Below are 16,881 nucleotides of genomic sequence, written 5' to 3'. Positions count from 1 at the left end.
TACCCGTGCCTTGGAGGGAGTCTGTGGAGTCCTAACGTGCCCATGTAGGGTCTCCTTCCTTTGTCTCTCCAGTTTGGCTGCTGGGAGTCAAGGCTGACCATCAAACCCAGTCAGATTACTGCTCCTGTGGCATGGGGTATGCCAAAGGCGTGGTACAGACAGTGTTGTTGTTGCTGCTGCTGCTGGTCCTTTGTTCTCAAAGAGAACCGTGACATTGGGGTGATGGCATGACTTGCACTGAATTGGAATTAAGTGAGGCAGGACTGTGCAAGTTAACCAACCTCTCTCTTTCCTCCAAAGCCATCTGGGTCCAGTGGAAAGATATAGATCAGGACAACAGGAGATGACCCTGGATATTTAAGGCAATTAGGATTAAGTGACTTGCCCAGGGTCACACAGCGAGTAAGTGTCTGAGGTGAGATTTGAAGTCAGGTCCTCTTGACTCCAGGGCCAGTGCTCTATTCATTGTGCCACCTAGCTGCCCTTTACAGACAGTAAGTGCTATAAGAAGAGTGATCCTCAAAAGTTTAAGAAGGGGAGATAGAATTCTAAGGAATTCAAATAGCATGACAAAGGCAAAGAGCTCACGGGGCATGTTATGAGAAAAATGAAGAAACCAGTTTGGCTTCAAGTGGGCTTACATCAGAGATGAGACTGGAAACTCATTGAAGGCCTTGAATGCCAGGCTGACTACATAGAATGAATCCTAAGAGCAAGCAGGGGCCCATTAAGGGTTTAGATTGGGGTTGGGATGTCACTTAAGGCAAACAGCTCACAGTCAACAATCTTCATTTCACAGAACTGAAAAGCCATAAACCTCATGTTCCAGAAAGTAAGTGGTCTTCCTGTTCACTCTCTTGTGATTCTCCCAGGCCCTCCAAAGGGAGCTGAGAGCTTCCAGACTCTGGTATGAACCATTACTCTCCTGCTTGCTTGCAGCTGTGTCTTAGAGTGGGAGGAGAAGAAAGGAGAGAAGATATCTTTTCTCTTTGGCCCTCATAAGCAGGAGCTATTGCAGCTTCAGGGTGCAACTATGTCAAATATTTTTAGCTTCATTTTTGAGCTGTTTGATGGGAATTCAATTGAATCTTCCATCCAAATACATGAAAAGACCAGAAAGAAAAGACCATTTTAAAAAAAGCAGTTAGTAATCACTTGAGGAACTAGCAGAGTCAAACTCTTCTCTGGATCTGATTCTCACAAATGGGGAAGAACTAGTTTCTGGGGTGGAAATGATGGGAATCCTGGGAGGAAATGACCACTCCATCCTCGAGTTTGTGAAAGAGGAGAGAAAACCCCCAAATCTTCTGATGTGGACCTTAGGTTCTGCTCAGAAGCAGGATCCTGTGGAATCAAATGCTGCAGAGAAAGTCCAGGAAGGAGGGGAAGATGCTCAAAAATGCAACTCTGAAGATTCAGAGGAAAACGCTTTTTATGAGGATGGAAAATGGGATTTGTTTGAAGAGATGAATGTGGTATCAGAGACCACACCACCCAACTTAGATTCTAAAAAGCAACGTTCAGAAGACGTAAGTGAGGCCAGGGAGCAGCAGAGAATAGAGAGAGTAGAAGAACATGGCATGGTCTTATAGAAATAGTATAGAATGAGCCCACAGGGACCATAGAATCTCAGAGGAACAACAGAGGTGGAGGTAAAAAAGGATCAGAGAAGGTGTCGGGCCTGTGGCTGGGCTGGATGAGACGAGGAGGACTGACAACAGAGAGTGCAGAGCTGCTCAGCACTTGTTTTGTGGCTCTCTGCAGCAGAGATCAACTGTGGCCCTAGGAATCACAGCACAAAGATAAGTGGCAGGGAGTTGGAACCCAAGATAAGTGAAATGATACAAGAGCACCTCGCCAGCCCCAGTGACTTCATGTCCCCTGTGCCAGGTAATCCATGCTCAGGGCTCGAAAGAGCTGGCCAGGTCTGTGGTATCTGGAAGAGCAGGGGCAGCAGAAAAGATACCAGCAGTCAAGAGGGCAGAGGTCATCCTGATTTTCAGAAGAGGATGAGGAGAACAGAATCTGCAGGTTATAGGCCAGTGAGCTGGACTTCACATCATGGTAAAATTCTAGAACCAGTCATTAAGGAGATAGTTGGGAACATCTCGATTGGGGAAGCAGGAGTTCCAAAGAGCTAACACAATTCCTAAAGAACGGTATGTACAGACTCGCCTCATTTCATTTTTGTCAGGATTATTAAATTAGCTGATAAAGGGATTTAGCTATCTAGAGTTTGGCACAGCCTTTGATAAAATATCTCATATATTTCTCGTGGAGAAAATGGAGACATGGACTAGACTAGAGCTTTCTGTTAGACAGTAATAGAAGCAAGTGGATTCAGAACTGGCTGGATGGTGGCTCGATGGCAGCATGGCTGGAATGTCCTAGGAATCAGTGCTTGGACTTATTTGCTATTGAACAATGTAATCAGTTACTTGGATAAAGATGTAGATCGTGTGCTCATCATATTTTTAGGTGACACAAAGCTGGATGGCTCCAGGATCCAAAAGAATCCTGATAAGCTAAGGGTATTGGACTGAATCTAGTAAGTTCAGTATATAGATAAATGTTAAGTCTTGTGCTTGAGTGCAAAAAATCAATTTCCTAGGAAGACATCGTGGTGCGGTAGAAAGAACATACTGGCTCTAGAACATTGGATTCAAATCCTGCTTCGCATTCTCACTACTCAAGTGACCTTGTGCAAGTCTTTTAACTTTCCTGAGCCTGAGTTTCCTGATCTCTCCCATGAGAAGACTGGACTAGATGTGCTCAGATGGCCCTTGGAGCCCTCGATCTGAGATTCTTTGAAGTATAAGATAGGGCAGGTACAGTTAGGTAGGATTGTTCCAGAAAAGACCTGGGAGTGTTGGTGGCCGCTGTGTTTCATCTGAATTAGCGGCATGACTCAGCAGCCGGACAAGCCCGGGCAGTTTCAGGCTGCAGGGGTGGGCATGGCTTCCAGAAGTCGGCAGGCGATGGTGCCGCTGCCCTCGGCCGTCATCAGAGCTCCTCCAGAACGTGGCACGCACTTCTGGGCACCATGGGCCCAGACGGACATTGGTACCCTGTGGAGGATGCATAGGAGGCAGGCCGGCAAAGACCTGGAGCCCACGGGCTGGGAGAAGAGGAGCCTGCAGGGCAGAGCCAGCAGCAGTGGTGGGAAGATGCAAAGAACCTGGTTTGTGCCCCATCTGGGGAACAGCTTCCCAACAGTTAGAGCCAGGAGTGGCCTGCTGAGGACGTACGGTCTTCCCTGGAGGTCTTCAAGTGGAGAATGGACAACCATTAAGGCGGGGATCCCTTTTGTGAACAGCAACACCTACGTGGCTGCTGGGGTCCCTTCCAGACCCTCAGCTTCTGTGGCCAATAGGGACAGCCGACATAGGTTGTGGCTCCCGTGGACACGAAGCTCTTCATGTAGATTTCTGTGAGCTAAACCAGGCCGTGTGTCCTGCACCAGGCTTTCTTCACTGCCTTGCTGCTTAGAGCTTCTCATGGCCTTGTTTTCCCTTTGTCCAAGGTTGATAATATTTCCCCTTCCACCCTATCGCAGAGGGGGTTGTGAGAATAAAATGAGCCAGGCATTGAAAGCAATTGTATAAATTATTAACAGCACTAAGCAGTGTATCAGAGAAGATTCAGTTCTTTAAGTAATCACCTTCTATATTAGCACCACTTAGGCATTCTTAAATCAAATAATACACATTCTGATGGCTCTCTTTGGGATCTCCTTTGGAATGGGTGTTTATCCCAGGGCACATGCCAGAGCCACAGCCCTCCACCTGCTGGGCCCTGAATCAACGCCACCCAGCTACTTAACCAGAATAGCAACTAGGTCGAAATTCCAAATGAGTACGGAATGCTCCCACTCAGTCTCAGTTTTGGCCAGGACGGACGCTTGAGGAAAACAACATGATCTGAACCACTGTCAGTAAAAGAGAGGAGGAGCCTGTTAGGAAGGGACAAGAAGAATGCTTAGTTTGAAACCCAGTCTCACCTCTTCCACTTATTGCCCTGGAGCAAATCACTTTTTAAAAAATTTTATTTTATTTTATTTTATTTTTTTTAGTGAGGCAATTGGGGTTAAGTGACTTGCCCAGGGTCACACAGCTAGTAAGTGTTAAGTGTCTGAGGCCGGATTTGAACTCAGGTACTCCTGACTCCAGGCCCGGTGCTCTATCCACTGAACCACCTAGCTGCCCCACAAATCACTTTTTGTGCCTCAGTCCCATCATCTGGACAGAAGGTCTAAAAGATTAGCTCCAAACCTGTGTCCCTGCGGTACTAACCCAGCATGCGTCTTCAGTGGCTTGTGCCTGGAAGAGGTCTCCTGAATTTGATTGGAAATTGCCCAGTTAAGTCGGATTTGGTCCTTTAAAAACTGGAAAACCTGACAGTCATGACATCACCCATGCTCGTGTTTCTTGAGTTTATTTTGAAATTGTCTTTTTAAATTGCATTGCGATAACTTCCTGAAACTTTCCTTCTTATTCAGAAACAGATGAAGAACAAGAGCCTGCTAAGGATTCTGGTAAGAAATCCTTTATATCAGTAGGGGTACAGAAGTGAGACAGGACTACTTTGGGTGCAGGGGTGGTGGCGAAAAGAGGAGAGGACTTGGTGTCCCTAGTTGCCCCCCTTCACCGATAGCTGGCCCACACCCTGGGGTGAAAGTCAGATGGGGAAAGTGCTATTCAGTCATTCAAAAAAGCACCATAGGCCAGGTGTGTGGCTAGAGAGATGCTAGGGATGTGAGGCTAGGTGCAGGGGGGGGTGGCTAGAAATAGAAGAGCATCTCATGTGGATTCTCCATCACACTTAAAGAAGATGGTAGTCATGGTCTGGCTAAAGAATGGACCCCAACTTTCATGAGGTATTTTCTGCAGGAGCCCTCTAAGTTGATTTTCACAAAGTGTGAAAGAGTAGCCGTGTCCTCAGAGATGATGAGTTGTCTCTGACTGTATCACTTCATTGAGCTGCTTTTGCTAATGCTGATTCAGTGCTGTTATTGCCCTGTCTCCCACATACTAACATTAGAATTCACACGCAGCCAAGCTTGGGGAGCCCTGTGAGGGAAACAGCTCCTGAAATGCTTAAAGAAGGCCTCACTGCCTGCCCAAAGTTGTCGCCCCTTTTTGGGTGAGACGAATGCCATACACCATGATGAAGTTTGCTTGCTTTGAGTAGACTGTTGAGAGCCTGTACAAGGATATTGTTTCAACGCCCAGAAGTGGCTATTCAAAGGGAGAACAGCTGGTTGTTAACATTCATGGCAAGTTCCCTCGGCGGTGTCATCTGGGCCATGGTCTCTCACCCCGCTGAGCCTGTGATGTGTGTGAAACAAGAAAAAAGGGTGTTTGTGCTTCACCGAGGCCTCCAGATCATGGTGCCTCAACAGCACTGCAGTGGCTCATCTGGAATGCCTTGAAAACTGATTTCCAGCTTCCCCACCCTCCTCTACCTGAGATGGCACAGTAGATAATCTGTAAAAACTAGACCCTATATCTGCTTGCCAACAGGTGTTGAGCAAAATATACAATAAATGTTGATATATTCAGACATTCCTGATGTAATTATCAGTGTACTCCTACCTAAGGGAAGGGCTTCAAAATTTCACCATTGCGGTAAGTCAGCTCTTCATAAGAGATCATTGGGAACTTTGGAGGGAGCAGTTTCAATTAAATGATGAGGTTGGAAGCCCATTGCAGAGAGTTTAAGAGGGAGAAGAGAGGAAGTAGAGAGATTGATTGTAGATGGCTCTCTCAAGGAGTTTAGCCATGAAAGGGAGGAGTGATATAGGACAACATCTCACAGGGATAGACAATCAGCATTTTTTAAGGATGGAGGAGATAAGGACATGCTTATAGACAGCAGAGAAGTAGCCAGTAGACAGGAAGATGTTGAATATTATTCATAAGTGAGTTGGTATGATAGAGAGAAAGGGAAGATGTCTGAGTGGTGTGAGATGGGAAGGGGAACAGAGGGTATCTCACTCAAATGGCCTCGGTCTTTTTTAAGTATGAGGCAAGGTTCTCAGCCCAGAGGATGGTCATGGGGAAGTGAGGGGAGATTTGAGAAGGTCAGTCTGTTAGGGTCTGTCTAGGAGGGCAGCCCTGCCGCAGACGGGGCCTGGCCGAGATTATGTAACATGCATTTGTCGTGGATCTAGTCAGTATGATTTTGTGACTTTTCTCCAACTCTGTTCAGAGGCACATGAATAATAAGAATGAAGGCAATGGATTATGGGAGTAATCCAAGGTTGAGACACGGCATGGCACCATCATAGCAAAGACTGTGAGCCAAACACGGAGGTCATTGAAGAAGGAAGGAGAATGTCCTGGGCTTCAGTAGATAACAGCTGCTAGAATTCTGATTGAGTGACAAATAGGAAGTGGATAAACCTCAGAGGCAGAGAAGTTACTGAGCAATAGGAGTAAAGGGAGAGCTTGGAAGTGCTCTAACCCTCCCGCTGTGACCAGTGGCCTGGGGGTGTGGCTCAGAGTGCAGCCTGTCCTGGAGAGTGTAGCCAGGGACGCAGCCGTGGCTCAGAGGAGGGGGGATGGGAAAGAAGTCGAGGAGAGCCAGTGTGTTCGCTGTGGAGCAGACCTTCCAGAAAGCACATGGATTGGGTGGGTAGATGTAGAGTGGGACGCTGGGAGGGTAGAGGTGAGGGACACTGGAGGAGAAGGGCTAGAGGGAGGGGATGGAAGGGGCTTCAGCCAGTGGCGGCAGGGGTTCAAAGACGGGAGAGAATATGACTAGCCACTGAAGAGCTGAGTCCTCTGAGGCCCAGAAGCCAGGGAGAGGACGGCTTGAGAGAGTCTGAGCCAGAGGCAGGATCTGGCAATGCAAGGTTGACAGAATCTGGGAATGGCCTCTGGGGTATTGAAGAAACAGAAGCCTCGGCCTGGATCTGGACCGGGACTCCCTTGGAAAACTGAGAAGCAGGAAGGCGCAGACAGGCAGGCTGGATGCCCCGCAGAGGCAGAGGGAGTCAGACTCAGGCTCTCTGCAGTCTCCCAGGTTGAGGTAAAGGTCACAGGCTGGATCTGGAGTATCACAGGCTCCTTGGGAAACCCCGGGGGCGCAGGCAGCCTTCACCTGTATTATGGGGCCTAGAGGATTGGTGAGGGATTTGCTGGCCACCATGCAGGTCAGCTGAGGCTCCTATTCAAAGTTCTTATAGTGATGGAGGGTGGCGTCAGTAATATTAGGTAAGGTCAGCAGATAGCCAACGACTGCCCCGGCAGTCTGACTGGACGCCCATTCATTATCAGGGCCTTAGCCCCATCCCAAGACAGCAGAATAAGGTAGCCCAGATGTAGAGCCTGAAGTCCGAGATCTTACTTCCGCTCCTGGGCAGGGTCCTTGTGGCTGAGGCTTTGCACCCCACCCCCACCCCTCTCCCATCCCCCCACTGCCTAGGGCATCGATAGCAGACTGAAGCGCTGTTTCATGTAGTGAAGCCTAAGAGGAATACCCCCAAGGGTGACAGTATATCTAGGCTTCTAGATCAGGCAGTGGGCACTGGGTACTAGGGAAAAGCTTCATCCTTGTGGTACTGACCCAGGATGGCACAGCGAGGTGGCACAGTGGATAGAGCACTGGCCTCGAAGTGGGAAGAACCTGGGTTCAAATCTCACCTCAGACACTTATTAGCCATGTGACCCTGGACAAGTCACCTAACCCCCATTGCCTTAAAACATCCAGGGCCATCTCCTGTCATCCTGATATATATAGATGTATATGTGTATATATATATATATATAGATAGATGTATATGTGTATATATATGTATGTATATATATATGTGTGTGTATATGTGTATATATATATTTATTTATATATATATATATTTATATTTATTTAGTTATTTATATATATGTTGCCACTGGACCCAGATGGCTCTGGAGGAGAAAGTGAGGCTGGTGACCTTGCACAGCCCTGCCTCACTTAAATCCAATTCACTGGAAGTCATGACATCACCTCAGTGTCGTGGTCCTCTTCTAGAATGAAGGACAAACAACAACAACTCAGGATAGGGTGGCTAAGGACTACAGAGCAGGGAGGGACTTTCAATCCCATTTCCTGATGGGACTAGGATATCCACTCTCACCTGTCAAACATCAGGGGTCTGGCCAGATAATGCAGCCTCTGGACCTCATATAGTAACTGGCTGCGTGCTTTATGTGTGCATGTCATGTATTATTTTTGTATTTAAATGATCTGCATATATACAGACCCATTGCTAGACAGTAACCCTCCTTGAGACTTTTAATCTCCTCTAGCATCCAACAGCGGCAGTGTACAAATAGTAGGCATTTAATAGATGTTAATTAAAATAAATGTATTGAATGTGCCAGCCTTTGAAGCTCTGCCAATAGAGAAGAATGGATCTGACCTAAGATGGAACTAGAGGCTGGATTGTCTCGTCGCTCTGTCTTTTCTTTCTATATAGTAATGAATCTCCGTATGAGTCCACTTGAGAGCTTGCTTGAGTCTAGTCTTAAGATCCATAATGTCAAATCAGGTCTCTCCATGCTCACCCAACCTATATAACTCTTATCTTTGCCTATAAACCTTTTAGGGAAGGTCTGGAATTCAGGGGAAGGATTATCCATCCATCCATCCATCCATCCATATCCATATCTACATACATGCACAATGCATACATATATAATACACAATATGTTTTTTATATATATATAATGTGCAATATGATGTATAAAATTAGACAAAATATTTTCCTTTCTCCAATCAACTAATTAATTATAGAAATGTCTTCTAGGCATTACTTGCATGAAGGCATAATTGTAATATTTACATATAAAATTGCACAACTAACTTATAGCTACATAAAAATTATCATTATTTGGTCTCCACAAGTAGATTTTATATAAAGGGATGGGGGGGGAGGCAATGAGGGTTAAGTGACTTGCCCGGTGTCACACAGCTAGTATGTGTCAAGTGTCTGAGGCTGGATTTGAACTCAGGTCCTCCTGAATCCAGGGCCGGTGCTTTATCCATTGTGCCACCTAGCTGCCCCTCTGTAAAGGGATTTTCAATCATTAGATTTTTTTTAATAAAAGTATTTTATTATTTTCCAGTTATACCTAGAGATAGTTTTCAACATTTGTTTATATAAGATTTCCAATTTCAAATTTTAATCATTAGATTTTATAAAATAGTTTTCCATTGCTAAGCTAACACATATAGCCAAGTACAGTGTAATTAACTGGAAATATGTTTATTCCTTAGGTCAGAGAAGTCTAGACTATTTCGACAATCATGGTAAGAAATATCACTTCTTCAATGAGTAAATCCCTATATTTCTGCTGTTAGGGGAAATTTTTTAAAAAGGAAGACTTAAAAACACTCTAAGAATAGGGAAATAAGAGTCGGAGTTGAAGTATTGCCACATGTTGGCTTTTACAGTCTCTCAGGCCCAGTGGAAAGGACACCTGGGCATGAGCCCTGGCTTCCATCTTCCCTGGCTGGGCACAGGAAGCCAAGTCACTCGATCCCCTCCATGTCTGTCATGAGAGAGGTTTCCTGCATTCTTAAAGAGCACCAAGTTAAAGTGGAAACCCTGCCCCCCAGTGGCTTTTCTGACACCTGTGAACCCCCTCGTCAGGCCCTTCACAGCAGGGCTGCCACAGCTGCTCCAGGCTTTTTTGTGTGCGCACAGCAGGAGCTAGCCAAGTCGTGCTGGAGTAACTTATTTTTACTGGAAGCTTTGTAACAAAACTCAAGACATTTTAAAATCAGACAGCCATTAGAAAGATGAGCCTTTTGCATTCTGTAACTCTCACCTGTCTCTTACCCAGTCCATTGTGTTTAAGTGTAAAACATTTAAGTAGCTCAATTTTCTGAATGAAGAGAGACCCTGATGTCTGTGATACTAAAAAGCACATGCTCCCCTTCCTTAGGACAAATGACAAGGAGGGTGGTACCCAGAGCATTGATGTGTAGAGTAGAAATGATTGGGTCGCTTAAGAACTCAGTTTGAAAAGCACTGTTATTTTGTTCTGCTTGGCACAAAGAAATTCTGAAAAATAAGAAGAAAAATGTGGTTCGTGGCCACTGACAATTGTGCCTTCATGCAAGCAATGCCTAGAAGACATTTCTGTAATTAACTAGTTGATTGGAGAAAGGAAAGTATTTTGCCTCAGTTTATGTGGAAATCACACAGATGACAAGAGTTTATGTCTTTAAAAAGAAGTGTGCCCAGGTAGTTTCATTGTTCACATGCAGGTTTCTAGTGGCCCTCACTGAAAACTGCATTGTACCTTCTCACAAATCATACCTAAGAAGGGGTCCGCTGAGTTTATCTGAAAAGTATGATCCTACTGGAGGGGTTTTCTGAGTGGCAAGATTCTTTTTTAAGAAAAATGAAATGTGTGTTTCCCTTGATAGAAGTGATAGGGATAGGGGCAGCTAGATGGCGCAGTGGATAGAGCACCGGCCCTGGAGTCAGGAGGACCTGAGTTCAAATCCAGCCTCAGACACTTAACACTTACTAGCTGTGTGACCCTGGGCAAGTCACTTAACCCCAATTGCCCCGCAAAAAAAAAAAAAAGAAGAAGAAGAAGTGATAGGGATCCTACTTGGGAAAAACTGAAGTTATTTCAACGCATCTTACAAAAAATACATGTATATGTGTTTTCCTCGACAGCCCCAGCTGTTATTCCATTTCCCAGCAACCACCCCACTGTGGTCTCCGCTTCCACCTCCTTTGGGGAGATGCCGCTTCCCCTGTTTGGGAGGGTTCTTCTTTTGATTGGCGCTTTTATGGTCAAGCTCTTTGCTCAGCCGTGATGTGTACTGGCTCTTTAAGTAAATGTATTCATTGTGAGCACAGGCGACTAGATCCTGATTATTGACTATTTAAGGAAATGGAAAGGGTTATGAAATTCCTCATATTTTCTACTGATAAAACTAGATGTAATCCTCTTTGTAAACAGAAGCCCAGTATGCTAGTAGTAAGGATATCTCAGAATACTTGTTAATCTTCCACTTGTGGATTTATGTATTAATCTTATAGTTGTATAAATTTGGTGTTTCTGTATGAATGCAATAAAAGACTAAGAAAAAGAGTAGAACTGAAATTAAACTTTAATGTTACTACTGAATAGCTCTAATAATGATAGCTAGCTTCAGTTTAATAACTTATTTTTTTTTTATAATCCACTCTTGCCTTTGACCAATATTCACTATTCAGTATTACTATGTACAAGATACTGTCCTGGGTATTTGGGGGAGCACTGTGTATGTGAACTTCACTTCTTGTCATTGTAAAATAAAGGAACTAGACTGTATTTTCTCTAAGACCCCTTCATTGCCAGCTTCTCTATCTTCATTAAATGTGCCTACCCTCAGGGGCAGCTAGGTGGTGCAGTGGATAGAGCACTGCCCCTAGAGTCAGGAGGACTTGAGTTCAAATCCAGCCTCAGGCACTTGACACTCACTAGCTGTGTGACCCTGGGCAAGTCACTTAACCCTAATTGCCTCACACACAAAAATAAATAAATAAATAAAATGTGCCTGCCTTCGCAGGGTTTTTTTTTCCAGTTGGGAAGGAAAGATAAGGCATGTAGCCCTAAGCAACTTCAGCTTGGAGGCATGAGATCGATAGCTTAGTGAAGCTCAGACTTGGACTGCTCCCCTGCTGGCATAAGCCCCTCTTCAAAGCACTGAGGTGGGTTTAGCAGCCTTAGCCCAGGATGCATTTTATACATTTGCCTTTTTTGTTTGTTTGTTTGTTTGTTTGTTTTTTAAGTGAGGCAATTGGGGTTAAGTGACTTGCCCAGGGTCACACAGCTAGTAAGTGTTAAGTGTCTGAGGCCAGATTTGAACCCAGGTACTCCTGACTTCAGGGCTGGTGCTCTATCCACTGCGCCACCTAGCTGCCCTACATTTGCCTTTTAAGTGCGCAGAACCATTTGGTTGGTTTGATACTCTACAGGCAAGAACAGCATTTTGTCCAAATTGTTCTTCTGAATGGTCTGCCCTGGGAAGCAAAGGGGGAGGATCCTGAGTCTAGTTTCTGCTTTGTGCCAAATGACTTTTAGTTTGGTTCTTGAGAAAGTGGAAGAAATGTAAGCATTTTCGGTCTACACTGGTGCTTGGGTCTTCTGGAAACTCTTGTGCATTTCATTTTTTCAAAAGGGAATGCAAAATGAACACTATGGCTCACTTTCTTTTGTCCTCGAGAACTCTACAGGAATTTGTTTCAAGTTTGTAGCCCTTCTAAAAGGGTTTTGTAAGCCCGTTCAGAAACGAGACGCTGTCGCCACCCCACCAACGATTGCCTGCTGATCCATCTCAGAGCAGCAGGATCCCTCAGTGACAGGCCCCGGACAAAATGCCTCTTCACTGCGCCTAGAGTATGCTTTGCGGTCCGGAGCTGAGCTCCGGGGTGGTGGCACCTTCCATGTCCCCACGACCATTTGTGTAGGGGAGTTGGATCCGTGTTTCTGGCCCGCCCCCATAAATCACTGCGCCGGTGCCCCAAGCTAGGAAAACTAACCATACACAAGGGGAAAGTGAGGAAGCCGTGATGGCGAATGGAATACTCTCCGTCCACACTGTGCTGCGGCATCCGCCATAGCCAGCCCTGAGTCAGCCAATCTCATTGGGATGGCAAGGACCCTGACTTGCTAGTCACTCCTTTGCCTTGGCATTTGCCTCCAAATCTATAAGGTGGAAAAACTCCCATTTTCAGAGAAATCCTACTGCAAACTCGAGTTCAAAGCAGTGGTGGGAAGGGGGACTTCTCCACTTACTCCCTTAATAGCCTGTGGGCAGGCACCTGATGAAATGGAAAAGGAATGGAAGAAAGCGCTGGCTGAGGGCTCACAGCCTGAGCCCTAATGAGGGGACATCACAGGGTTGTTGTAAGGGACGGGCTTCGTAAACCGCAAAGGACCATTAAGTGTGAGTTACAGCGTGCCACCAAGTACTGCTCTGTTCTGAGTGGCATTGGTACCCAGTACAGAAACCTTTACATTCTTCTAGTCAAAAGGATACCGTTTCGGGGGCCATTAGGTGATGCAGTGGATAAAGCACCGGCCTTGGATTCAGGAGAACCTGAGTTCAAATGTGACCTCAGACACTTGACACTTACTAGCTGTGTGATCCTGGGCAAGTCACTTAACCCTCATTGGTCTGCCCAAAAAACCCAAAAACAAACAAAAAAAGGATGCAGTTTCAAGGTTAACGATGTCTAACTGGGGGCAACATCCAGCACATCTGGTTTGGTATCACAAACTTCAGTGTTAAAGGGCTGCTTACCTTTAATCATCCCTAATCTTTGAATATGCAGGATTTTTAAAAAGTGTTTGTAACTTTTAAAAACTTCACTGCTATCTTTTTTTTTCTTACATCTCCTATATTTACCCCCTGTATGCCTCCCACTCTCCCTTCCAAAGAGCCAACCTTTATAACAAAGGATGTTGGGGGAAAAAAGGAGAAAGAAAAAAAATCTGTAAAACCAATCAATAGATGGAAAAAATCTTACATATGTAATGCTCCACATCTCTTGCCCTCCCACCTCTACAAAGGCACAGGAGATGTCTTTTCATTTCTTCTTTGGGACCAGGCATGTTCTTTTTCCCGTGGGCACAAAAACCCCAGGATATCTTGTGCCCTGAATTACATCTGGTAAGGAAACTTGGAAGAGGGGAGAGGTGAGGATGAGAGCATGAGCAAAGGGTTATGGGGTGGGGGACACAGAAGGGATCTCCAGGTCTAGTCCACCTAGTTTTTATACTGGAAGGGTTCCTCTGTTCTCACGGGACAGACAGGTACAGAGGAGTGCCTGTCACTGCAGCAGGGTGGCAGCGACTTTTGGAGCGGCCCCTCTGCTCCTGGCCACCGTCCTGACAGTGCAGATGCTAGCGCTGCGATTGGTCACGCCGGCAGAGAACTTGTTGATGGTGGATGTCTCATGGAGATGAGGGGGACGGGCATTGTCCAGACCCAAGTGGAGTCACTGGCTTGGATGCCACACTGGTGTCACTTAGTCTCTTGATGGCTTCTTCAGTGTACTTGAGACCTTTTTCCTCTCGTGGCAGCTCCATTCCACATCCCAGGGATCGGCTTGGAATCCAGTGATCTCCCATTTCAGTCCTTTCGCAGGGTGAGCTGGCAAAAATTTCCTTCAGCATTTGTCCTGCCAGTCTTGACCCCAGCATATAGGCAGACACAGCAGTCTGCTTTCACTCCCTCTTCCATAGGCTTTGATGACTCCCACCCCACAGGAACATGGACCTTGGGGCGCCCAGGGAAGCCATTGGAAGGTCAGCAAAGAGGATGTCCATCTACTGCCATGAGAGCATGTGCTAGCTCTGTGCCAAGCCAGGGTTTCTGGTAGGAGACCATAGAGAGCCATTATGCACTGATAGGTGTGCCTCAGAGTGGTCTCTGCAGGCTTGTGCGCATACTTGAAAACCTCCCAGGAAGCCAATTTGCTGGGGTCCTTTCGGGAGGGGTCTCAGAACAGAGCAGCAGGGGGGGGGGCAGCTAGGTGGCACAGTGGATAAAGCACTGGCCCTGGATTCAGGAGGACCTGAGTTCAAATCCGGCCTCAGACACTTAACACTTACTAGCTGTGTGGCCCTGGGCAAGTTACTTAACCCCAATTGCTTCACAAACAAACAAACAAAAAAGTGAAACAGAGCATGCGGAGACTTCAGCCTGGAGAGCACCGGGGCTGCCAGAATTCCACTGAGGGGGCTGCTCGGGGCTCACAGGCCTCCCCATGCCATCCAGCCAGGTCTGCGCAGGCAGACTTTGTTACCTTGAGGCAGGTTCATGTTCATCTGCTCAATACTCCTGTTCAAGTGAGAAGTGGCCAAGGTGGCGAGCTTGGAAGCTGTCCTGGGCCCGAACGTGTGTGGGAACGAGACGGCAAAGGCCGGGAGAGCACCGGACAATGGTTCCACGGGCTGGACGCTCTGGTGGGTGGCTGCGGAGCCGGCGCTGGCGGCGGTGCTGGCGGCGGCAGCCGTGAGCGCGACAGTGGCGTCCATTCTCACCAGGCTTGTCCTTCATCATTTCTGCCGGATCCCTTTTGGGCTGCTGGGTGGTCGATCCTTCCATTTTCATTGTGGTCACTGTGCATGTTGTTGGCCTTGCTTCGGAGCCCTCACCAGGCCGGCCCACCTCCCGCTGCCCAAGGACTCTTCCTTCAGCATAGCTCTGACCTGGCTCTGTCCTGACTCCACTGGCTTCCTGGTGTGCCAGGATAATGCGTAAATAAATTCCTCTGTCGTTTTTTAAAGCCCTGCACTACACAGCCTGACCCCAAACTCTCCAGCCGCACTGGACGTTACTCCCCAGCCTGTACTGTGAGATCCAGCCAAACTGCCCGGCTCTGTCCCTCCCACAAAACACTCCACCTCTCTCCTTGCTGTGGCACTGGCCGCCCCAACTCCTCCGTGCTGCTGCTAGGGCTGCCCCTCCCAGTCTACCTTGAACTAAATGAACATTTGTACTTGTATCCACAGCGCATAGGCACTTAACACTTGGCTGACTCATCCATCTACTCCTCTGTAGTCACGTTTCTTAGAGCCTAGCTTCTTAGATGGTGGGTCGTGTAACTGAATGTGGGGGTCGAGGAAAATTTGGCAACAGTAAACACCCATTTTATATACCTGTATACCCAGGTCACGTAAAAATTTCTTGGGCGAAAAGGGGTCACGATTGGAAAAAGTTTAAGAAGGCCTGCTGCAGAGTAGAATTGTTGAACCATTCCCCAGTCAGCTGCTGTCTTCTTTGTTTCTACTCCTTTACTACCACAGAAAGTCCCAGTAATGGTAAAGCTGGGGCAAATGTTTTGTTGCATAGAAAAGTTTGTAATCTCCTTTGGGTATAGTCACCTTGAAGAGGAATCTTGGGTCAGATGAGATTGGCCTTCTATAGCCACTTTACTTGCACACTTTCAGACTGCTCCCCAGAATCGTGGGCTCCAGTCAACAATGCATTAGGACATCTTTTTCCACATTCACTGTTTTCATCTTTGTCATCTCTGAAAATTTGCTGGGCATGAGGAAACCTCAAACATGTTATTTGATTTACATTTCCCTTAATGATGATTGTAGCATTCTTCCATATGGTTAATAATTTGCAATTCTTCTGAGAAATATTTGTTCATATCCTTTGAACATTTATCTAGTGAGAGATGGCTTCTGGTCTTTTTTGTTTATAATCTATTTAGGATTTTATTTTCCCAAATTACATGTAAAAAATTTTTTTAAAACTGTGTTCCAAATTCTCTTTCTCCCTCCATCCCTCCCCACCCCCTCCTTAAGAACTCAAGCACTTCAATATAAATTATACATGAGCAGTCATGCAAAACATTTCCACATTAGCTAGGTTGTGAAAGAAAACAGACAAAAACAAAACTTCAGATAAAGGAACCAACAGAAAAAATGATGCTTCAATCTGTATTCAGATACCATGACTTCTTTCTCTGTAGATGAACTGAATTTTTCTTAAGTCCTTCAGAGTTGTCTTGGATTGTTATATTGCTGAAAGTAACTAAGTCTTTCACAGCAGATCATCTTACAATGTTGCTATTGTTTTGTATACAGTACATTTCACTTTGCATCAGGTCATGTAAGTCTTTCCAGGTTTTTCTGATAGCATCCTGCTCATGATTTTTTTTTTTATAGTAAACTACATTTACATAGTACTTTAAAGAGAGATTTTCTTACAATAAACCCATGAGGTTGATTACTGCGACAACAGTAACAGATAACATTTATATAGTGCCATATACCTGACAAAAGAATTTTCTTCACAATAGCTGGCAAAGTATCATTCAATCAATCCTCACCTTCATCCAGTCATCAGCAACCCATCCATCCAGCAATC

General features: G+C 45.9%; 1 protein-coding gene and 1 pseudogene across 4 annotated transcripts in view; one reads left to right on the top strand and one right to left on the bottom strand.

Moving 5' to 3' along the window:
- The window catches only part of ART3 (ADP-ribosyltransferase 3 (inactive)), a 70,132-nt gene extending 58,811 nt beyond the window's left edge, over window positions 1-11,321 (top strand). For 2 of the 4 annotated variants that reach the window (XM_043973532.1, XM_043973531.1), the window contains exons 7-10: window positions 800-832; window positions 4,499-4,534; window positions 9,262-9,294; window positions 10,679-11,321. In XM_043973532.1, coding sequence (XP_043829467.1) covers window positions 800-832; window positions 4,499-4,534; window positions 9,262-9,294; window positions 10,679-10,821 — 245 coding nt within the window. In that variant the 3' untranslated portion in view covers window positions 10,822-11,321. Of the gene's footprint in view, window positions 1-799; window positions 908-4,498; window positions 4,535-9,261; window positions 9,295-10,678 lie in introns of all 4 variants that reach the window. The other 2 variants (XR_006353666.1, XM_043973533.1) reach the window with 2 other exon arrangements.
- Window positions 11,322-11,854: 533 nt separating this feature from the next.
- Window positions 11,855-15,455, bottom strand: LOC122730611 (annotated as a pseudogene).
- Between the last annotated feature and the right edge of the window lie 1,426 nt (window positions 15,456-16,881).

This window comes from Dromiciops gliroides, chromosome 6 (assembly GCF_019393635.1).
Source record: "Dromiciops gliroides isolate mDroGli1 chromosome 6, mDroGli1.pri, whole genome shotgun sequence".
NCBI lineage: Eukaryota > Metazoa > Chordata > Mammalia > Microbiotheria > Microbiotheriidae > Dromiciops > Dromiciops gliroides.
Note: the sequence above shows the minus strand (reverse complement) of the source record. Positions and strands in the feature narration are given on the sequence as shown.